The sequence below is a fragment of the Macrotis lagotis genome, chromosome X (assembly GCF_037893015.1).
Source record: "Macrotis lagotis isolate mMagLag1 chromosome X, bilby.v1.9.chrom.fasta, whole genome shotgun sequence".
Classification (NCBI taxonomy): domain Eukaryota; kingdom Metazoa; phylum Chordata; class Mammalia; order Peramelemorphia; family Peramelidae; genus Macrotis; species Macrotis lagotis.
The window spans coordinates 283,966,444-283,991,478 of record NC_133666.1 but is presented as its reverse complement, the minus strand read 5'-3'; the positions used below and the strand labels follow the sequence as shown (position 1 = coordinate 283,991,478).

At 35.8% G+C, this 25,035-nt stretch overlaps 1 protein-coding gene across 5 annotated transcripts in view; it reads right to left on the bottom strand.

Annotated features, from left to right (window-relative positions):
- FYB1 (FYN binding protein 1) overlaps window positions 1-20,118 on the bottom strand; it is a 190,399-nt gene extending 170,281 nt beyond the window's left edge. For 2 of the 5 annotated variants that reach the window (XM_074202663.1, XM_074202665.1), the window contains exon 1: window positions 6,775-8,280. Coding sequence is in view for 1 of the 5 variants with exons in the window: in XM_074202667.1 (XP_074058768.1) it covers window positions 20,032-20,034 (3 nt within the window). In the remaining 4 variants the exon portion in view is untranslated. Of the gene's footprint in view, window positions 1-6,774; window positions 8,281-20,031 lie in introns of those variants that run through there. The other 3 variants (XM_074202664.1, XM_074202666.1, XM_074202667.1) reach the window with 3 other exon arrangements.
- Between the last annotated feature and the right edge of the window lie 4,917 nt (window positions 20,119-25,035).

Here is a 25,035-nt window from a genome sequence, read left to right as displayed (position 1 = left end):
CACTCACTAGATAGAAGATCCTGTCTCTGGGATTAACTACCTGAATGATCCTGGCTAGGCAAATCACTTAATCTCCATGTATCTCATTCAATATCCTTGGGCATCTCCTAAATTAGAGACAACTTGTAATTTGAAGTTCTTGCACTAACTAGTACCATTTACAGTTTCCCATTTATATCCAGAGTCAAGGAATCTTTAAAAACTTAGTTAATCATTAATTTTGAGAAAAACAGTGCTTGCATCAAGTGGTAAGTAATTTGATAAAATCATGGGTCAGGCAGTCATCCCCAGCATGGTATGATGGAAAGAGCCCTGGTCCTTCAGGTCAAAGAACTTGCGATGAAATACTGCCTCTCATATGTCCTACCTGTGTAACCCTGAACAAATCACACAACCTCTCCAGGTCTTAGGTTCCTCATCTGTCAAGAGAGGAAGTAGGACTAGAGCCTCTCAGACAGCTTCAGCTGTACTCCAACTCCCATTCTATGAACCAAGAAAGTATTTGTGAGTCTAATATTTAAAAAGCATTATGGGAAGATGCAAATGAAATGGAAGATGCGGATCCCTTCTTTGAGGGGCTTATAAATGAGATGAAAGATACATGCCTTGGGGTGGCTAGGTGGCACAGTGGATAAAGCACTGGCTCTGGAGTCAGGAGTACCTGGGTTCAAATCTGACCTCAGACACTTAATAATTACCTAGCTGTGTGGCCTTGGGCAAGCCTCTTAACCCCATTTGCCTTACAAAAACCTTAAAAAAAAGAAGAGAGAAAGATACATGCCTGGAAGGAAAAATGATTAATTTAGAACACAGATTATTAAAAAGAAAAAAAATACAATTTTCTTGAATAGTAGATCTTTTGTATACATGAGCATGGAAGAGCTAAGTACCTACTTTGTGTGAAACACTGGGAATATAAAGAAAAGTTACATAGGTCCTACTTGGTATAAAGGAGAGGGATTAAGATAAAGAATAAGATTTGGGTAAATCTGGAAGGTAGTATAAAGATCAAGGTCAATAAGGGAGGGCTTTTACTTGTCTTTCTTCTTGCCCAAAAGACATAGAATTAGTAACTTCCATTTAGAGTTCCTTTTAGTGAGCACAATGAAAATTGACTAGGAAATGCTTCTACTCTTGGTAGAGGAATGATAATCATCATTATCAGCAGTAGCAGCAGCATCATTTATAAAGTATGACACTGTGCTAAATATTATTATCTCATCTGATTCTCTCAACAATCCGAGAAAGTAGGTGCTATCATTATCCTTATTTTACAGATGAGGAATCTGAGGCAAACAGAGGTGAAATGATTTGCCAAGGATTGCATAGCTAAGTGTCTAAGTATCTAAGTCTATATTTGAACTCTTGTATTTTTGACCTAATACTGTACCACCTGACCTGTCTGGTATGTTAGAGATCTGATCTCTCTAGAAAATGGTATATGATCCTGAAGAACTAAGTGTCTTTATGTTTTTCTTCATAAAATGTATGCAAACCCTTCAAGAGTATAAGTACAAAATTTACTTGAATTAAGCTGTCAAAAAGATAGATATGAAATGATTGATAAGTATTAAGTGATAAAAATTTACCTCTCTCAACCACTGACATGCACATAGCATTATATATGATATTTTACCAAATAAGACAGAACATCTCCTGACTGTGGACCTGTTCCCTGGATATTCCCCATACATGGAATGCTTTCCATCCCCATTTCCACCTCTTGGCTTCCCAGCTAAAATTGTACCCTCTTAATTTTAGTTCCCTACCTCTGTTGAGTATTTCTCATAGATCTATAAAACTTTTTTGGTACATGACTGTGCCTCTTGTTTCCCCTATGAGATTGTAAGAATTTCTTGAGAGCAAGGATTGTTTTCTGATTTCTTTTTGACCCCAGACTTTAGTATAATGTCAGAAACATAGGAGGTGCTTAATAAATGTTGACTGACTGAATACACAGGAGATATAGCTCTTTTGTTTCTAGAGGTTTTCAAACCAAAGATGAAAATCATCTGAACAATCTGAGCTAGAATTCAGGCATCATCTGGTCCCTGTTCTTTGCTTTCTGTTGGTAATTAGTGTTTGATTCTCTACCTTTTACTTCCCTCCTTCCTCCACCCCACCCCCATGCCAGGTCTGTGATGATTTTTCTAATATAGGCACAATGTATTGTATAGAAACTTTCTGTACTGAAGCTGATTGGCCACTCCTCTCTGCCAAAAAGTTTTAAAGAGTTACCTGGGAAGTTTGGAACCTGCCCTTAGCCACACAACTACAGAATATATCAGGGTTATGACTTGAATCTGGACTTTAAAACTCACCCTCTACCTATTAGGAATATCTTTATTTTTTTTGGATGCAATTGGGGTTAAGTGACTTACACCAGATCATATGGCTAGTAAGTATTTGAGACTATTTGAAATTAAATCCTTTTGATTCCAGAGCTGTTGCTGTTCTACTTAGGGGTCACCTTAGGGTTGCACTACTTAGGGGTCACCTAGCTACCTCCCATTAGGGATATCTAATAGGTTATCCTACATTGGCCTTTCAAACTCAGTAATTTCAAAGTAGGACTCATCTTTTCCCTAAACTATGCCTCACCCCCATTTCCCTTATTTTATCCTTTCTGTCCAGCATACCATTATCCTTTCAGGCACTCAGATTTTCAGTCATGGCCTAATCCTCAACACTTTATTCTTCCATAACTCTCATTTCCAGGCACTTGTCAAATTATGTCCATATTTTTTCCCTATATTTTTAAAATATTCTTTTCTTAATTTAATTAATGAATAAGTTGAAAATGTTCTAGATATCAGAAAAATATGTAAAATTGATTTCTCAATTTATTTTTTTTCCTGTGACACAATAAAAGCTTCTTTAACTTCAGTTGAGCAGGATTTCTTACCCTTTTTTGTGTTATTGATCCTTTTGGTGATGTCTGTGGATAATTTTTCAGAATAATATTTTGCAAAGAACTGGAAATTGAGAGAATGCCCATCAATTGGGAAATGACTGAATAAGTTATGGTATACAATTGTGATGGAATACTACAATGCTGAAAGAAATGACAAGTTGATTGATTTTAGACAAACATGAAAAGATTTGCATGAAATAATGCAGAGTGAAATGAATAGAACCAGCAGTATATAGCACACAGCAACAGCAATATTATTCAGAGTAACTGTGAATAGCTAAACTATTCTGAGTATTATTGGAATTGAGTTTTGAATATTGAAATTAACTATGAAGGACTTACGAAGGAAAATGCTATCTGCCTCTAAAGAAAGAATTGGAATGTGTGTTGTTTTTTATTTTATTTTTATTTATGGAATAGAACAAGCATTTCTATAACAAGACATTAAAAATGATTGCACATGAAACTGTAAATCTATTCACAACTTACTATTCCTTTCAAACAATAAAATTATCATATACATTTCTTTTTATCTTCCCTCTACCCCCCCAGCCTAGAGATGGCTATCATTAGATACAAATAGGTGCATATATATTAAATTATTCTATACATGTTTCTATTTCTCAGTTCTCTGGATGCAGATAGCATCTTTCTTGAAGTCTTTTATAGTTAATTTGTAGTTAATGATATATTTTATATATATATATATATATACACACACACACAAACACACATATATATTTATGTAGTAATTTAAAATAGCTAAAATAATTGTTCATTCAAACTCAAAGTATGTATTGCATGCTTCCACATATATAATAATACTAAATATTGACCTTCCCCAATGGGGGTTGGGAGATATGGAGAGGATAACTTGGAACACAAATGTAATACAAAAAAATTTTTACATATAGGTTTTCTTCCCTTTTTTATACTTTGGTAGTATTTCTGGATCAAAATCTATGCTTGGTTATCTTTGGGGATAATACCAAATTGCTCCATAGAATGGTTAGATCAGTTCACAACACCTCCCACAGTGCATTAACATTCCAGTTTTCCCACATCCTCTCCAACATTTATCATTTTCCTTTTTTGTAATATTAGCCAATCTGATAGATGTGAGGTGGTACCCCTAAGTTGTTTTAATTTGCATTTTCCAATCAAAAGTGATTTAGAGTACTTCTTCATATGACTATAGATACCTTTGATTTCTTCAACTGAAAACTCTCTTCACCTCCTTTGATCATTTATCAATTAGAGAATGACTTTTATTATAAATTTGACTTAACTCTCTTGAATATTTGAGAAATGAGGTCTTTATTAGAGAAATTTGATGTAAAGATTCTCCACCAGTTTTCTGATTTCCTTCTAATCTTGATTACGTTGGTTTTATTTGTGCAAAAGCTTTTTAGTTTAATATAATCAAAATGATCTATTTTACATTTTGTAATGCTCTCCTTTTTGGCAATGACTTCTCTTCTTCACAGAACTGACAGACAGCCTATCCTTTGCTCTTCTAATATGTTTATGGAGTCACCCTTTATGTGTAAATCATGTGCTCATTTAGATCTCATCTTGGTGTAGGGGTAAGATGTTGATCTATACCTGGTTTGTGCCCTATTGTTTTCCAGTTTTCATGGGGAAATGATCCAGGATCTTTATGACTTTAAATTCAAAACAAGCAAATAATGTGATATGTTAGCTAAAAATGTGAATTGTAGGCTATGATCATAATGATGAAAGATGAAAATTCTGCACTGCTCTGGCCTGGTTGAAACTTATTCGGAACTTTGAGTTTAGTTATAGATACTGTATTTTGAGGACATGGACAGAGAGGGGAAGAAATTTTTAAGAAGGCAACCAGGATGGATAAAGGACTGAAGACCTTTCAGCGAAGGCAACTTGTTGGATAGAGTGGACAGAGCTCTGGACCTGGAGTCAGAAAGATCTGAATTCAAATGAAGTCACAGATACTTATTACATGACACTGGACAAGTCACTTAACCTCAGTTTGTCTCAGTTTTCTTAACTTATAAAACAGGATAGTAACATTCCTTACATTTTAGGGTTGTTATGAAGAGCAAATGAGGTATTATTTGCAAAGCCCTTAACACAGTGCCTAGCACATGATATGTTTTACTCAAACACTTATTCACTTCCCCTCCATTTTATACTAAAGTTATTTTAAGAAACTGGAAATATTTTCCCAGAAAAGGAAAGACTTGGGGAGATCTGGGGGCAACATGACAGATCTCTTCTAGTGTTGGAAAGAGTGCAATGTAGAAAAAAATTAGACTTTCTCTTTTGAGTCTTAGTAGAGACATAGGAGAGGTCTGGGGGTTGTAGGAACAGGATGGAGGTTTCATAGAGGCAATTCAGTTTTGATATAGTGAAAAACTTTCTGATGGAGAGATCTAAAAGGAGAATGAGCTGCCTTAAGAAGCAGTGAATTCAAGCTAAGTAGAGAAATTCATATGAATGTCATTAGTCAAGGATAATTTATATAGATTGGACTCAGTGACCTATGGAGTCCCTTTATCTCTGAGATTCTGTAATTCTATGTAGACATTTTCATTTCCTCAGTGAAATTGTAAACAATGAAGGCAAAGATGATCATATTTCTCACTATCATAATGTGAGGGACATTTAGTGTTCAGTTAAAGTCTACTCAAAGGCAATGGTCATGTCCTATAGTTCTCTCTGTCTGCCAAAGTACCTAACAGGTAGGGGTGCAAGAAATATTTGCCAACTTCTTTTTTTTTTTTTATTTCAATTAAATTCCTTTCACAGTCCTCAAAAAGCCCCTCTGATATTTTCTCAATGCCCATTCTCCACCCTAGCTTATATTACTCCTGGCTGTCTAGAACCCTAGAAGCTAAATAAGAAACCCCACAGGTGCATAGCAGATGCTTATTAAATGTTTATTGATTGACTGATTATGTGTCCCTGGACCTACTCCTGGACTGTCCTATTATAGCCTAGTTCAAATTCTAACTAGAAGTATGTACTCAACCCTGGGTTAGCAGAAGCAATAGTATGATTTCATGGAAACAGTCAGAATTGGAAGTGTCCTCTAATAGTCCAAGTCTCTCATTTCACAGATGAAACAACTGAGGCTCAGAAGAGGGCTGGTAATTGGTGTAAGATTACATATCTAGTCAGGATTTCAGGCTGGAATGAAAGTCAGAGCTTCTGATCTTAACCAGTTCATTTGGCTTTCTTGCGTTTCTCATCTCTACCTCTTACCCTCCCATCATCCCCTTCCCAGTCTCAGGGAGAGCCAAAGGGGCAGATATCCTGCTTTCTTTATGCAATCTTCCTGCAGTTACACAGTTTTATCAAGTTCCATTTGACAAACTACTATTTTATATTATTCCATTAAGTTGTTAAAGACTCTGGAAATAGAGTAATAGAGAAAAGACACCAAACTAATACAAAATGCTTTAGTGTTTAGCTCACTCTTTACTAGGTGAAGTACATTCCAGGGGTTTTAAATTAACTTTAAGGAATCCTACCAGGTTATTTACCCTTAAGGAATTGATTTTTCTCTCTCCCTTCAACAAACCATATGGTAGGCAATCAGCCCAAAGGACAAAGTAAACATGGTCCTCTTAGGGATGAAAGGATTAAAGAATAGAACATTTAGCAGGAGTCCTCTGGTGGCCCCCAGTTCTTCATGAAAATTGTTAAATTACACAGCAGGATTTCCAGGTGGGAAACTGAATAGTGAAGAGAGTGGAGAAGCAGTAGGGAGCAGAGGCAGAGCTCACTTAGTAAGGTTCACTTAGCAGGGCAGCTGTTATAAAAATACCTAATACCAGCCAGTCTTAATACTTGTACTTTCCCAGGTACCCTCCTACCTTTTTCCTTGCCCTGCTTTTCAAGTTCAAAGATCTGTTAGGGTCAGCTGTGTCCTGGCTCACTCTCATGTCTTCCTCTCTTTATTCCCTATTGAGAACTGAAAGTGTCAGAGCTGAGCATGCCCAGTCAACATAGGTAGCCTTTGCTTGCAAATCAGAATAGAAACAAATGCTCCCTTTATAGTCCCTTCGCTATTTGTTTACATTAGAGATTTCAAAAGGAGAGGTTGGAAACTCTTCCTCCCCTTCCCCCAATCCTTTATATGAGTGAAAAGACAACTTCAAATAGTGTGTCTTTTAAAAAATATGTTCCTGGGGCAGGCACTTCTTTTGATATACTTTCATGTATATACAAGGACAGTTCCTGAAATGCAGCACTGTCATATGTATCACCCTGACTTCATGGACTAAGATAAGTGTCTTTGGGAAGAATGAGGACAACTAGGTGGTGCAGTAGCTAGAACACCACCCTTAAGTTCAAATCCAGCCTCAGACATTTCACAAGTGACCTTGTACAAGTTACATAATCCTGAGTACCTCTCATCCAGGGTCATCTCCAGTTCTGTTCCATATCTGGTCAGTGGACCCAGGTAGCTCCAGAGAAAAGAGTGATGTTGGTGATTTACACAGCACCCCCCCCCCCACTCCAAATCAATTCATGTGGTTGTCATGGCATCATCTCCCAGATGCTATGGTCTTCTTTGAGAATGGAGGACAAATATCATGACTGTGAAAACTAAATAGGTCAAATGAACTTACTAGCTCTATGACATTGGGCAAGTCATTTAACTCTTCACTAACCTTAGTTTTCTCATTGGAAGAATGGAAATAATACTTCTGACACCTACTGTCTTATGATTTTATGAGAATCAGAGTTGATAAATATATTTAAAGTGCTTGATTTTCAAAGTGCTTAAAAATGCTATTTAAATAAACTATTTTATTGGTCACCAACTCCCCTTCCAAGTACAGACTCATGAAGATCAGAACATATCATTTACAGGTCTAAGAAAAACAAGTACATCTCATATTAAAGCCATTATCAAAGTATTACCTAAGATCTTTCTGATCCCAGATCCACAGTGCTACCTATTGGTCTCTAGTGAGCTACCATTGCCTCTGCCCTGTTAGGCTACAGTTCTAGAAACCTGTAGCATCATACTTCCATTTCCAGTTAACTGTGAAGAATATTCTTTAATAAATTTCCCTTAAATGCATAATTCTTTTGTATAAGTTTGCTCTTCCTTTCCCTAGTGGGGACTATCACATAATCATTTGCAAAGATATTTGCCTCCAAATGAAGGAATTGAAATAAGTAAGATAAACTGAGAAGTATCCTTCACATTTTCAGACTCCTTAAACTTAGGTAACCCTCATTCCAATTGCTGTTGTAAATGGCACTAATTTATACTTCATTCAGAAAATTTCATGTCTGTCCCCTTCCTTCATACCTTATCATTTCTCTTAGATTAGTATAATAGCCTTCTTTTGGAACCTCCTTCCAACCTTGACAATCTCCTATCCATTCTTTATATAGCAGCCAACTTGATCTTTCTTTTTTTAATTCTTAATAGTATTTTATTTTTTCCAATTACATGTAAAAATTGTTTTAACATTCATTTTTGTAAAATTTTCTCCCTTCCTCCTTTTCCTCTCTGCCAAGACAATAAGTAGTTTGATATAAGTTAGTAGCCTGATATGTTATGCATGCATAATCTTGTCAAGCATATTTCCATATTAGTCATGTTATGAAAGAAGAATCAGAACAAAAGGAAAAACTGAGAAAAAAATGAGAATAGCATGCTTTGATCTGCATTCAGACTCCATAGTTCCTTCTCTGAATGTGGATGGCATTTTCTTTCACACAATTTGATATTTCTAAAGGACAAATTTGATCAGTTTCATGCAAGAAAAGCACAGAAGGATAAAATCGTTTTTCCAACCTGAATGAAAGTAACTCTTAAAATTTGAACTTTCTACCTCTGGGAGCAAAACCTACTTTGGTGGGTAGCCTAGAATTATAGAAGTCTAACAGAATAAACTTGGCATATATACCAAGAGGGAGGTATCGATCCCTACTCTAAACTATACCTTAGTATCAAGGGTATATTGGAACCAATTTAGAGTCTGATTGTTAAATTTTTAGTATGAACATTTACACCTTAGAAATCATCAGTTCTACAAGTTGAAGCTTAATTATTTGTTTTATTGATGTCTAGACTTTTAAAAATAATGAAGAAAATTCTAATAGTGAAGCTTAAAATTTTTAAAAAATGTCAGAAATATATTGGAGAGCTAGTACTCTACTAATATGCATCTGCCTCATTTCTTAAAAGAGTGAATTTAATAAATTCCCACTTTGCATTTTTACAAACTCCTGACAAAATTTTATAACATTGTATCTATGGGATGATTTCTTAATACATGAAAATAAGAAGCCCCAAGGAACTTCAGATCCACCAACCCTTATCTAAAGCATGAATCTTATCTATAGGAATCTATAGTACTATGACATATGGCCATCTAACCTGTGCTTGAAGCACTCCAATATGGAGAACTCTTTTAGAATTTTCTGAGTGGAGAATATCCCCTTTCATTTTCTAAATATCTCTAATAGTTCCATTGAACAAAAGTTTGTCTCTCTGAGATTCTAGTCAAATGATCCTAACTTTTGTCCTCTGGTGCCAGGAAGAAAAAAAAATCTAAGTTTTTACTATGTAATAACTTTGAAATATTTGGAGAGAAGTCATAGTGTCCTTTTTTTTTTTAATGGGGGAAGAGGGGACGTAATTGGAGTTGTGACTTGCCTAAGGTTACTCGGCTAGTAAGTGTCTCAAGTTGATTTTGAACTTAGGTCCTCCTGACTCCAGGGTTAGTGCCTTCTCCACTGTGCCATCTAACTGCTCATATCATGTCCATGATTGCCTTGTATCCAAAGCTATCTCTAGTCATCCTGATCCATAGCTGACTAATGAACTCAGATGGCTCTGGAAGAGAAAGTGAGACTGGTGACTTAGCACTGCAATTCCTGACTCAAAATCCAATTCATGTGTGTGTCATGGCATCACTTCCCTGATGTCATGGTCTTCTTTGAGAACAAAGGGCAAGCCATAATCATCATCTTCATCATCATCATCATCATGTCCTTCTAAATCTTTTCTACATCATATAAATCTTCTCCATTTCCTTTAACCAATCCTCATTCTGCCCCCCCATATATTGAGTACTCTCCAGTTTAATCAATGTTTCCTTTAAAATGTTACACCCAGATCTTAAAAAAAAAAGATTTGAAGTATGACAGAGTATAGTGGTGGCTTTATCTCTCATTCTGGATACTATACTTTTATGCAAAATGAAGCCTGGAAATGTATCATTATCTTTGTTCACTGCCATATCAAAAGGCTGACTCATGTCAAACTTGAAGTCTGCTAAAGCACTAAGGCATTTTGTTTTCTCTGCAGGAAATACATTCTAGTCATGTCTCTATAATCCTCTACTCATACAATGCAACTCAATGATTTTTATGGATCTAATATTTTATCTCTAATAATTTTTATTTATAGACTGTTACAGCCTGACAAGAGTATCTTAGATCATGATTTTTTTCCTCTAGTGTATTACTTATCTATTTGCTCAGCTTTGTCCCACATGAAAATTTAATAAAGCAGACTTTACTTCTATGCTTTTGTCTCAATCACTGACATATATTGAATAAAATAAGACCAAGACTAGCACTCTGGATAGATCAGCTTCCATGACCACTGGTATGTGCCCATTCTTCTTTACCTCTCCCCTCCCCCAGGGCAATTGATTGCTACCAGGTTTGGATGAAATGTGTGTCAGCAGCTCTGTCTTTCCATGAGATGGAGAACACCAGACTTCACCTACCCCCTGCCTTGTCACTGCCTTCCAAGGTTCCCCAGTCTCTATCTGCTCTGTCTTTTTGTCATCATACTGCTGTAATCTGAGAACTCTGTGGATGGAACTTGCTACCCACACCACTGATGTACCCTTGGAACCTTTCTATATGACCTGCAGACAAACATTCTTTTATGTGTTGTCTTCCCCAGCTAGAGAGTAACTCCTTGAGAGCAGGGTCTGTCTCAATTTTTCTATTTGTATCTCCAACACTTAACATAGTTGTTGGCACAAAGTAAACTTTTAATGCATGCTTTCCATCTATGAATTCATTTTTAGGTTGAGACTGCCTTGTAGGTTGACATGAATATGTTAATCCACATTCTTTAGGTCACCCAATTCTGAAAACACTTTAATGACTTATAATAATAATAATAATAATAATAACTAATACTTACAATGCTAAGCATTTTATAATTATTATCTTATTTGATCCTTACAACAACCCTGGGAGGTAAGTACAATTGTACCTCCATTTTACAGATGAAGTAACTGAAGTAGAAAGAAGTTAAATGACTTGCCCAGGATGAGACAGTTACTAGATCTATGATATAATATACTTCATTACTCCATTTTGATCACAGGGATATCATGAGGGACTTTGTCAAATGGGTTGTTAAAATCCAGATATATCACATCCATGGCATTCAACTAATTACAGCCTGAGAAAAAAAGAAAATGAGATTGTTCTGAATGATCCCATGCTGGTTCATCTTGAAAAGCACTATATTATCTGGTTTTTGTTTAGAAGATCTGAAGTCAAATATCATTTGTAAAACTAATTTTTTACTTTTTTAATGCCTTAGTTTCTTAAAAGGAGTGATTCTAAATGATCATTTTTCTGTCTCTGAATCCTGTGATAGCTACTTATCTTTTAAGGGCTCACAAACTATGCCTTTTATTATCTGCTAATTAACTTTACCTGGAATTGTGGAGGTAAAAAATTAAATTTTAATGAATTTTTTCTTTTAGAATACTAGGACATAACTGGAAGACATATGAACTGATTCAAAATGAAGTAAGTAGAACCAGAAAAGCAATATGCATAATGACTACAACAATGTTAAAAGAGCAAAAACCCTAAACTAAATGCAGTCTAATTATATTGATTAAACTGTCTCTGAGAATAGGAGCAAGCAACTGGAGAATGGAGCACTAGACCTGAGGTTAGGAAGACTCATTTTCCATACTTCAAATCCAGTCTCAGACATTTATTAGCTCTGTGACCCTGGAAGAGTCACTTAACCCTGTTTGCTTCAATATCTCTTCTGTAAAATGAGCAGAAGAGAGGCAGCTAGGTGACACAATGGATAGAGCACTGGCCCTGGAGTCAGGAGGAATTGAGTTCAAATCCACCCTTGCTACTTACTAGCTGTGTGACCTTGGGCAAGTCAGTTAACCCAATTGCCTCAATCCCCGCCCCCCCCCAAAGGAGAAAGAAATGGCAAGCCACTCCAGTATCTTTGCCAAGAAAACCCTAAATGGGGTCCTGAGTTAGACATGACTAAAATGACTGAACAATAAGAATAAGAGAAGAAAATGACCCTTTCTTTTTTTGCAGATGTGGGGATTTCTAATGTATAAATTGTCAAGATTTAGTTGATATGTTGGTTAGTTTTGCTCAATTAACTTTTTCCTTTTCTTTTTTATTCTTTTTTAAAAAGGAATAGCTATTTGAGTAGGAAGATAATGGTGATAGAAAATCAAGGTGTGCTCATAAAACTTTAAAAACATAAAAAATGTATGCATGGAACACTTTAAGTTTAATCTATATTATTAATATTTTCTCTATCACTTTCTTAAGTCTAAAAGTCAACCTAATAATGAGTCTTAATATATAACTTTTTGGATTTCTCAGGTGTAAACATTCTGAACTGTAAAATGAAAATTCAACAATGGGCTTTCAGGATACAGTGGTACCCCTCTCCAGCACACATATAAAACAAAACATGTCAAGAAAAAATTTTTAAAAAGGATATTAGGGCATAGCTTAGTGTATTAGTTGATACCTTTTCTCCTCTTAGCATGTATGCCAAGTTTAATGATACTTGATCTGCCAAAAAGCAGGGGATTGGATAGGCTATAATTGAGGCTATGACTGAGTCGGCTTGCAACGCTTTCAGACTGTGCTTTGACCCCTGTCATTCAAACTGCTGCTTTGTTGATTCCTGCCCTTTGGACCTTACCTCATCAGCCTTCAAATGTCCTCCATCAACCCTGCCTCTACTGACCTCTAGCATGACACTTTTGGGAAAAAGTATTTTCAGGATTGAGTCATGGAAGAAGCTATGAATTACACAATAGATTCAGAACACCTCAACCTGATCCAGCACCCCTAAACCATTTTTAACACTTAGATTAACACCTTACTGCTTCATTATATGATAGTAGCTTCAGAGTTGACTTGCCTTCAACAAAGCCTACTTAATACTAGAGAAGAAATTATCATGTAGCAGACTGAACTACTGCATTAGAATTTTGATGTCCAATTTATTAGTGAACTGAAAGAGTAGTATTATTTCTTTCTAAAACCTTTCCATTCTGTTATAAATCATGGTGGGTAGGGTAGGATCCAGACCTGTGAATTCATTGCTATAGAGAATTCTTGGATGGTAAACTCCCTCTCCAATGCAGGTTGGCACCTTCTTTGCAATCTTCAGTTTTTTTATTATTATTTTTGCAAAATATAAAATAAGCATTTTCAAAACAATTCATTTTAAAAAATGATTAAACACGATAACTGCAACTTATGGAGTGGTTAAGCATAATAAAATTCTCAAAAACTGTAATCCTGATAAAAAGATTGATTTCTTTATAGAGTACTCAGTCTTCTTATAAGTCACATTGGTAACTTAGTAAGAAATTAAGATTCCTCAGTATCTCCCCCTATGTTAATTGCAAACTCAGGAGGTCAGTGATCAGGATGGAAGGCTTGTCCTGCCAGGAAGAGACAATAAGAGGTCAAATAGGATTGTATAAGGATGATAGTCTTTGAGGAGCAGTTTTGGGCAGAGATATAGTGCAGTCTTCATTGTCAGATCATATAAAAGTAGTTAATAATTTTTCCTGTTTTTCAACCCTTTCCCAGTTGAAATGTTTTCATTTTCACACTGGCCTCCACCTTAAGGTTTAGAGATAAGATTTTAGAGAATAAAACTTAAAAAGTCTAATTTGTATTTTCTGTCATTTTATTTTAACCCTATATTTTTAAGGTTTTTCTAGTTTTAGATTTAACAATGTTTAACTAGATAACTGAGACTCTTTGACTTGCCCAAGCTTACAATACTAGCTTGTGTCAGAGAAAGGACTGTAACTTAATTCTTTTTATTTTTATTTTTTGTTTTGCAAGATAGTGGGGTTAAGTGACTTGTCCAAGGTCACAACAACTAGGTAATTATTAAGTGTCTAGAGCTGAATTTTAACTCAGGTCCTCTTGACTCCAAGGCTGGTGTTCTATCCACAGTGCCACCTAGCTACCCCTAACTTAATTCTTTTTAACTTTTAGGTTGTTTTCTATCCACTTTTGTATAATAAACTATTGTTGTAAATTATAACACTGAAAAATTTATGCTGATTTCAAGTGATTAAGTAGGGTAATATAGGACATGCCATCAAGGAGATTTAGGTTCAGATGCCCCAAAGATGTAACAAAGACACAAACAATTGTGTGACCATCTCTCATTATTTAAACTCTCTGAATCATAATCAATCCTTTAGGATTTTTCATGTTAGATGAATTCAGTTGGGAGCCATACCTCTGATATCACGGGATAAATTCTGCCAAGAAGACATTCATGATTGCATAATCTTCTTCTTTTTGCAAGTCAATGGGGTTAAGTGACTTGTTCAAGGTCATTAGGCAATTATTAAGTGCCTGAGGCTGGATTTGAACTCAGGTCCTCCTGACTCCAGAGCCAGAGCTCTAGTCACTACACCAGTAGCTGCCCCCAAGAATATTATTCCTACAGTTCAAGTTTTGGAGTAGGTGTCTACTCCATAGAATAACTTCATTAAATAACTAATGTCAGGAATATTAATAAGGAAACCACTTAAAGAAACCTTGCTGTAGGTAAAGTGGGCCCCTAGCATCCTTCATAATTATCATATTTGGTAATGTTCAAGCATAGTTCTGCATCTGAGTTTCATGAACTATCAGGAATATATTTCATTTTCATTTTTCTTTGTAGGTACTCAAGCACTAATTCAGATTATTTCTTTTTAATAATGGTTTGCAAATGAGTGAAGACTAGGAGGAAAGAAGCACAGTTCTCACTTAAAACAAAGGCATGGGTGCTTTACTACTCCTTTAAAGGCATTAGTGGTTTACTTTAAAGGTGTTCAAAGAAACCTACATCTGTTTCCCTAGCCAGCCAATGCTGCACAGGCAAGAAGGCAAAAAAAGAAACATTTAGCACCTACTGTATGCTAAGCAACTGAGCTAAGTACAGAATTTTTTTTAAAAGGGCAGAAGACAGAGTTCCTGCTGTCAAAGAGTAAATAAATGACTGTAGGAACAAACTATAGATAGTATAAACTGGAAATAATTAATGGCAGAACAATAAGGGATCAAAAAAGAGTTCCTGTAGAATATGGGGTAGTTAGAAATTGATCCTTCAAGATAAGAAAGGCAGGAAGTAGAGATGGGGCAGGGAGAACATTGCAGGCATGGGAGATAACCAGTGGAAAATTCCTAAAATTGGGGCAGCTAGGTGGAGCAGTGGATAGAACACTAGCCCTGGAGTCAGGAGGACCTGAGTTCAAATTTGACCTCAGACCTTAATAATTACCTAACTGTGTGACCTTGGGCAAGTCACTTAATCCCATTGTCTTGCAAAACAAAGCAAAACAAAATGAAAATGTCTGGAATCTGAACTAGATGCAGAAATCAAGTAACACCCTTCTCCTAGGGAATTTGCTTTCTTTGGGGATGGGGGAAGGGAGAAAATGCATGTATACATAAGGAACAAATGCAAAATTTGTGCAAAATAATTTCTAGAAGAAATGCACATGGTCTAATATGAGAGACATTTTGTTAATAATACATTTGTTGCATTATACAAATTGGAATGGTAGCAAAAAAAATGGGATGGGAATACTTGGAAGGATAACCTGAGTGAGTATAAAGAAACAGAGAGGGGAATGCTCAGGAAGTCTTTCACTGAGTATCATGAGTGAAGTCAGTGGAGAGTAGAGGCTTCCACTTTTCACAAGAACAAAGGCAACCTTAATTTGATTATCAGCCCATGTATGAGAGGAAAGGAAAACTCAGGAAAACAGGATCCTATTGTCTATGCTCCCACTAACCTAAATAATTTACTATTCTCCTTTGCTTGGAATGTGCTTCCCAGATACCCAGTTTCTGTTAAAATACTATCCATTTTGCAGGGCCTAGGATCCATCTCTTTCATGAAGACATTCCAGGAAGACTTTACCCAACTAAAATTGTATTTCATTTGGAAATTTGCAAATAAATTCCTCCTTCCCCCTACTCAATATACTTCTAGTAACTCCCTTTCATCTACATGCAGGATCAAACATTGGCTTTTTTGAAGCTTTTCACACAGAGCATAGGACTCTCTCTCTCTCTCTCTCTCTCTCTCTCTCTCTCTCTCTCTCTCTCTCTCAACCCTATAACTTTTCCTGGACAGTTCCCATACTCTCTCTTTCCACCTTGATTTCCTTGATTCCTTTACTTTCTTCAAGATTCAGTTCAAACCCCACCTTCTGCAGTAGACCTTTTCCCATCCTTCCCCACTCTGGCTTCCCCTCTGGTTTTGCCTTCCATTTATACTGTTTATGTCTTATATTTGCATAGATTTTTGCCTTCTGTTCCCTTTTAAATTTTTCTTTCAAGTTTATAATTTCCCTGTTTGGGAACATTTTATTGCTGTTTTATGCTTATTGACTTAAATGGTAATTTCCAATGCTTTGTAATATTTATTTAGAAATATTTATAATTTTTAAAATGCCTTGATACTCATCTTTCCTTTAAATTTTAAATATGTTTCCTATTTATTTAGTTTCTTGTAACCTAAGTTTCTAATTGAATTTTAGTTTTCCTAAGAGCTTTGGTGGGCTTAACCTTTTCCCCACCTTATACTTCATCATTCATTTTCTGATCCTTCCCCCTTTGTTGATTACTCAGGACAGAATCTTAAAACTGACTCAGTCTTTTCCCCATGTTGGGGAATTTATTTTTCACTGGCTTCAGGTCCTGCTCCAAGTAGCTTCTAGGAGCGATATGGTAGATGGGATAGGACTAATATCAGCTGGATTCCAGTCTCTTTTCCTACAGACTTTGTACAACCACAAATACTGGCTGCCTGCACCAATGCCCTTAATTTTTCAACTTCTTGGGGCAGACTGAGCCAGTGAAGTTTTTTCAGGCTTAGGGTAGGGGTTTCACCCTGACAGGAGATGACAGCTGTGAAGGAATTCATTGAGAAGCTGCTGCCACTCATCCAACAGGATTCTCCCCACCCATTCCTCCCCCAGGGAGGTCCAGAGGGGCCCCACAGCAGTATCTGATCTCTGAACATAGTGGAAGCCATGACAGCCTCCTCCCAGAAGAGCTTCTTCTGTCTTGGGATTTCCTAGCCTAGAGAGCCACCCAAATAGAAGGGAAGTAGATATCGCTTCCTCCTATACTTTTCTCTTTTCCACAGGTAACTGAGCAGAGTTAGGGTCCTCTGCTTGTTGTAACAGGACCCAGAAGTGGCATGTGCCAATAGAGTCTGTGGCAGGAGAGGAAATATCTGAATGGATCCCAAAGTAAAAGCCATGGTGTGAATTTATCTATACTATCAGAGTTCGGAGGCTGGTGGGTAAATGCATTTAGGAATTGATTAGCAGTTTCCATTGTTGATTCATAAGGTTGTTACCCTATTGGGCTTCTTGATTTTTGTGGGAAAAATCCAATTCTTATGCATAATTCCTTTTTTTTTTGAGGAATTTTTGAGTTAGTATGAATTTGAGAAAATGCCTACCCCCTCTCATCTCATTTTTTTTTAGCAAGGCAATGGGGTTAAGTGACTTGCCCAAGGTCATACAGCTGGGTAATTATTAAGTGTCTAAGGTCAGGCTTGAACTCATATCCTCCTGACTCTAGGGCTGGTGCTCTATCCATTGAACCACCTATCTGTCCCCTCATCTCATCTCATTGTTCACCTGCTCTTCACAACCTCTCATAGTAAATACTAAATGTTTAATATATTTAATTGTGTTCTCTTATTACAATCCTTTTTCTGCAAATCAAGCCAACTCAAGGAAAGTTTTGAAGGCTTCCTACAACATTATACTTCCTGTGTATTTTCCTTGTTACTATTTTGGGTAAAGGTTCAGAAGTGGTAGATGAAGAATAGAGTAAAGAGTTTTGATCTTCACCACATATGGAGCTTGTTGGGCACACCATGCCTTTATGAGTTATATCATAGATCGTGGTGGCCAATGAGGGAGAAAGAAGATAAAAAAGAAAAGGAATGTACATTTAATTATAGGATGTAAACACATATATATGTTTATTTTTGTCTCTATATCTCTTGCAAATAATGGGTATTTAATAAATGCTTGTCAACATGTACATAGAATTTTATGTAATATTGGCATCAAAAGTTTAAGAGTTTAGGGCTATGACCTCAGAGTCCAGCAAGTTCAATGGCCTCTTCTTACAGAAGGTGGGAAAAAAGATCCAGATTGGTTGTGACTTGTCCAAGGTCACAGAGGTATGAAGTCAGACTTATGATATGAACCAAGAAGCTTTTGTTCATTGTATCACACTGCCTCCCCCTGGTTCCCCAGTATCTCCCTGAAAGGGTAAGTTGCAGGACACTGGTCCATCTAAATAGGTCCACCTTGAGAAGTCCTGCTCCACACCAAGGAAATCACAGGTCCCAGTAAAAAGTCTCAGAACTCACATAACTGATCCCTTGTTCTTAATTTCTTCACTTTCTTCTGTCCTTGAAAATATGTCACTAAGATTAAACTGTTCTTTAAGAAAGAGGATCCAAACACCCAATTTGGAAACACAAAGGTGGGGTGAATGTGCAAGCCAGGATTTACAAAAGAATTAAGGTGACTTCAGGAACAGCTCTTCTGTCTCAGACTCCTGTCCAAGGCCGCCTAATGAATACTTTCCAATTTCCAGTAGCTTAAGCAGAGCATGCCCCACCTCACCTGAGTATCCACATAGCACTTTTACTGGCTCTCACTTTCTCACCAAAGCATCCAACCATCCCATAACATCTGAATTAGTTACTGAACTTTGCATTCTCACTTGATTGTTAGAAACTGCTATAAAAGTGCCCTCCCTCCTCTGCCATGCCTTATCCAAAGTCATGCAGACCTGTAGGTTAGCCCTGATTGGTTCTCATGGAACTAAAGTGGAAGCACTTTGAGCCCCTATCTTCAGTACTGCTAGTCCTAGAGCCCCCTTTCACTATCGGATCAGTCACCCAAGAGGAACAGAACTAGTAGAGGAGGCATCTCAGACTCTGATTTGGGAGGGTAGGGTTGGAGATAGATAGGAAAGGAAAATTCTCTTCTAGAGAATGAGTAGAACCATGACAGGGAAGTTGCATTTGGGATATCTGTCTTGAGATTCAGAAGTAATACTGCTTCAGCTGCTTGCTGGCTGAATAATCCTGAGTGTTTGTGCCTCCATTTTTTCATCTCTAAGATAGGATGGGTTGGACTCATTAATCTCTAAGTCTCTTGTAGTTCTAAAACTGTGATTTTTTAGCTCCTCCTTTGTTTCCATTGGAAGAAAATTGTGTTCTGGATTCTTAATCAGTGACATCTCAGGACACAGGTAATTCACAAACTGGAGATGATCTGTTTTGCCCACAATTAGCTTCTTCCCCCCCTAAAATCCAACAAGACTAAAGGACTTCTGCTGCTAGTACTAGTTTAACCTGAGGCATTTCACAAAAGTTGTCTTTCTGAGCTCTCTCCATGTGTGTAGCAATACTCTTACACAAGGAGGAGCCACAAAGGTCATTCATTCCTTGAAAGGAGTATTACCTTAACTCTATCTTAAGATCCAAGCACAAAACTCTTCAAAAATCAAACAAAGCTTGCTTTTTTTATTTTTTAAAAAAAGCAAATTCTTTCCTCTAATTTTCAAAGGATTAGTAGGAGAAAAAAAGGAACTTTTGAAGTCACAATGTCTCCTTTGAAAGCTATTAAGTCAGCATGTTTCCAAAAAGGCAGGGCAACCAAAAGAATGGGTCCTGATCTATAAAATCAACCTTAACTATCTACCTATAATGCACCTTGAGAGTATTCCTGTTAGTCATAAAAATCAAGGAGATTAATGAAGATTTTTTTTTTAAATGAACTTACCATTATTTTCCTAATGAGTCCTCAAGTCTGCTGTGCTACTATGTCAATGATGCTGTGACTTGGACAGTGAATGTGCAAGTCAACCCCAGGACTGACACTTCCTTTTTTTTTTTTTTAAATTGTGTGGTTTCTGCACTCTTTCACACATAGATATGTAATTTCTCATTTGCATATTATCTCCAGTGAGCACAAAATTTGTGAGACCAAGAAGTTTGCTTTATCTGGTTAGCAACAATAGGACTGTGTGGGTAAGTTCATGCTCTTGAAAGAAAAATAATGCACATTTATGTAATGACTTATGACTTTTCTCACCACACTACTGTGAGGATAGAAATGAACAGACAGACGGGCAGAAAGACAGGTAGACATAGGCAAACACAGAGAGACAGAGACAGAGAGTACTTTGCATATATGCACTTATCATTTGATTCTTGTGAGATAGGTAGTATGTGTTTTTGTTATTTGCAAGGCAATGGGGTTAAGCCCAAGGTCTCACAGCTAAGTAAGAATTCAGTGTCTGAGGCTGCATTTGAATTCAGGTCCTCCCGAATCTAGGGCCACTGCTCTATCCATTGCATCACCTATTTTGTCTCGGTACTATTTTTGTTGTTAAGTCACTTTCAGTTGTGTTTGACTCTCTGTGAACCCATTTCCAAAGATACTGGAGTAGTTTGTCATTTCCTTCTCCTACTCTTTTTGAACTCAGGAAAATAAGTTTTCTTGACCTCAAGTCTGACACACTGTGGCACCTAGCAGCCCCATAGGCACAATAAGTATTAGAATCACCATTTTACAGATGAATAAACTGAAGCTCAGAGATAATTTAGGTGACTTGTCTATGCTGTTCCATGGCTAATAATTGTTGTTACATAACATAATAGAAGTAAGATTTAGTTCTAGAGCTTTCTTACTTTAATGCGAACACTCTATTGACAATGCTTATCAGACATCTTACCAAAGTTTTGATACTGCAATTCAATCAAGTTGCCAATGTTTCTAATTGGAAATAAAATTTAAGCCCAAATGAATCCAAAGATAACTTACTTGGAAGGACCTCTAAGTTTCCAGATTCTTAATCTACTCAGTTCCATATAGGAGTGGGGGACTGAGGTGTATTCTAGGACCAAAGGAAACAGAATATAGCAGTAGAGTAAGATGATGGGAAGATGGAATGGGATTGAGGTGGTTTTCATTGGTGAAGAGAAGATTCATCTCTTTTGCAACTGAAGTAATAGAATAGGGAATGGGGAGATGATGTGAGATGCTGAGAAGAAAAGGGAGTTCAGGGTGAATTTCTTTATTTTTTCAATAAAATATCTTCAGTTGTGAAGGAGGGAAGAGGGAAAGAAGTGAGAGTTTTGAGGAGAGGACAGAAACCTCTGTAGTGAATGGAAGAGAGAATTAATTAGAAAAGAGTAAAACTATTGCTTGCTGACAATGGCACCCATTCGAGATTGGTTCACATAATTCTGTAGGGGACTCATTTGGCATAGTTGCATGACTTTTTCCAGTTTTATTTGGTAGCATGTGAGTCAAAGTAGGATATTAACTGAGAATGGCTTTGGTAAAGTATGAGTAGCAAAAGGATGACCCCCACCCCCCTGCCCCCATTATTTAATCTTCAATTTCTCCTTTTTTACTGGCTTCCCTATTGCTTGAAAATAGAACAAGTTCTCCTTATCCTAAAAAGAAAAAAATAACTTTGCTAGACATTAATACCCCCCTCAAGATATTATATATCTTTCCTCTTTTTTTTAAAACCAAATTCCTAGAAAAAGCTACCATAATTGCCTCCTTTCTGTCAATTGATACATTTATCAAAAGGCATTGATTAAACATCTATGTTCCTAGGTCCTGGGATACAAAGCAAAAACAAAAACAATCCCTGCTCTTTAGGAGCTTACATTCTAGTAGACAACATGTATAGAAATAAGTATAGAGAAGATACAAAATAACCTTAGAGGAGAAAACACTGGTTATTAGAAATTGAGAAAGGTCTCCTATAGAAAGTAGGATTTGAACAGAGATTTGAAGAAAGGTAGAGATTCTAAGAGTTGGGGATGAGAAAGTGGAGCATTTTAGACCTGAAGGAAAACCAGCATAAAGGAAATGGCAGATCAAGTATCATGTGTGAGGAGAAGCAAGTTGACCTTCATGGCTGACCACAGAGAGGAGAAAGAGACTTAGTTATTTCCTTATAGCTAGCCTGGAAGGAATGGATATAGAAACTTTGGAAGGCTTGTATGAATTAATCATAATAACTCCACAATGACCATTGCACAATAGTCAAAACATTATGAATGATATAGTGGACAAGCCTGACTCCTCCCTCTTGGAGGAGAAGTGATAGATTGCAGGTAAAGAATGAGATTTATCATACATTTTCAGATAAGACCAAAAAACAAAATGAATCTGTTTTGCTTAACTATTCTCATTTGCTTCAAGGGAATGTTTTTATTAATTTAATTTTTTAAGGGAAGAAGAGGAGAGTAAATGAAAAAATTAAAAAAAAATCCATCAGTAAAGGATTTAAAAACATACAGAAGAGGAATGTTGGTACTCTCATTCTAAATTTAATATACAGTTTTTAAAAAATATGTAATAAATCATGATTTCATATTTTTAAAAGTTTATATATTAATATCACTGATATTGTCTTTTCATGCATGCCTTCACTGTATATATTATTATTATTGTCTATGACTTCTGATTTTTTGTATTGGTTTTGTTATTTTTTTCTTACAAAAATGAACAAAATGTTCTAATAATGCAGAGGTTTGCTTTTTTTATATATTCATTAGTACTGGAAAGTTTATCCTATAAATAGAAGAACTATATTTGGATTTAATGGAATCTTTGATCCCAGTGGCCAGATATTAATTTCTATTATTGGCCAAAAGCAGCTCTAGGAATATCAATTTGCTCTAGAATTTTTTCCTAAAAATCCAGGTAATTTTTTGAATATGTAGCTTAATATGTGATTCATATAGATATAAATTGCCATCTTTATACATCATAATAATTCAGTTTGTGAAAAGGGACAAAACTACTAATAGTTTATTCTCAGGAAGCAGGTTTTTAGCTCAGTTTTGGTTATTTGTTTAAGAGAAAGCACCTGTAGAAATAGTTCATTAATTTTCAAGTGGAATTCAATAAGTATTTTGCCAAGTGCTTGCTATATATAGTTAGATTATAATTAATGAATTTGAATAATGCAAAATCTGATTTAATATGAATTATAAAATGATACCAGTTTATATTTAATGAGACTCCAAATTCAGTGACTAATATGACTAAATGTTGGCTAGTTAAGGTTTTTATGTCTTTAGTCTGTATTTGCTTTTTATTACATGTGGATATGTTGTGCTATTGCATACCATATTACCAACAATTGTATTTTTTTAAAAGTGCCCTTACCAAAATGGATAAAAGAAAGAATACTTCATATGGCAACACTCCCAAAGCCATAAAAAAAAAAAAGTTTTGTTATTACATTAAAACAAAAATGTAATATAATTGAATGGCAGGCATGAATGCAGTCTCAGTAATTCTAACATAGGACAATATATAGGAATGCATAAATGTATAGTACAGATTATTATAAACCATATAGGAGAAATAAAGAAAAAGGTAAATTGCATTATTTTTTTCAGGTTTCAGAAACAACTACAAGGAATGGAAATGTCACAGTGACAGAAATATAGTTATGCGGATTGAAGACTGCAATAAAAATACATTCCTCTTAGCAACAAGTTTAATCAAGACATTTAAAGTTTCACATCTATTTATTTACTTAATTTCTCTTAATTTATTTACTTATTTCTAAAGAAAATGAAAATGGAATGGATAGTGGAAAAATTTTTACTGCAAACTTGGTTCCATCACATTAAAAGCTAAAATCAATTGAAAAAAGTTAAATTCAACAGACAGCCAATGTTGATGAATATACATCAGCTAAATAACCTGGTATTTGGAAGTAAACAATTGAAGAAAGTGAATATGCTGATCAACAATTTTTTAAGTTATTTAAGAAGATTTTTAAACTGTTTACCAATTCCAAAATCTTTGTTCTCCCTAGTTTGTACTTCTAGTTCTTCATGGTCAAGTAAGAAACCATGGGTTTTTAAAATGTTTTTGAAGTCTGACTTTCAAATTATCTTTGTTCAGCTGTTGGAAAATATCACTGGTACAATAATATCAACTTAAAAGCATTATTGATTTGAGATAGTGCCTGAGGTCATCCAACAATATGTAGCTCATTTTGTGAGAATGTGAGCATGCAAATTCCCTAAGATGTAGATAAAGCTCTAAATATTCCATATATGAATAAAGATTCAAGGAAAGAGGAGATTGTTCTCTCTGTTCAGTCATTTTTTCAGTCATATCCAACTCTTCTTGACCTCATTTGAGGTTTTCTTGGCAAAGATACTGGCATGGTTTGCCATTTCCTTCTCCAGTCCATTTTATAGATGAGGACACTGAAGCAAACAGGCTTAAATAAGTTGTCCATGGTCTTGTTGTTCCATCATTTCAGCCCTAACTGACTTCTCCATTTTGGGGTGTTCTGGCAAAAGTATAGGAGTGGTTAGCCATTTCCTTTTTCAGTTCATTTTACAGATAAAGAAACAGAGACTGGGTTAAATGATTTGCCCTGGATCACATAGCTACTAATTGTCTGAGGCCATTTTTCTGTCTACTATTTTAAAATATTTTAGACAATAAAAATTACATTTTCATCCTGCCATTGTGGGTTTATCTTTAGGTTTAAAATTCAGTAATATTTTAATTTTTAAAATTTTGTTTTCTATAATTATTTTGTAAAAATTTCAAATCATTTTCTTCATCATTATATTTTTGGATAAAAACCTCAATTTTGGAAACTTTCACTGCATATTTCCACTGGACTGGAATTAATTATCATTTTATAAATATTTATAACTTTATATGGTGAGAATGGGAATAATTCAACTTCTTGGAATTAATTATTCATGCTCATTGGGACCT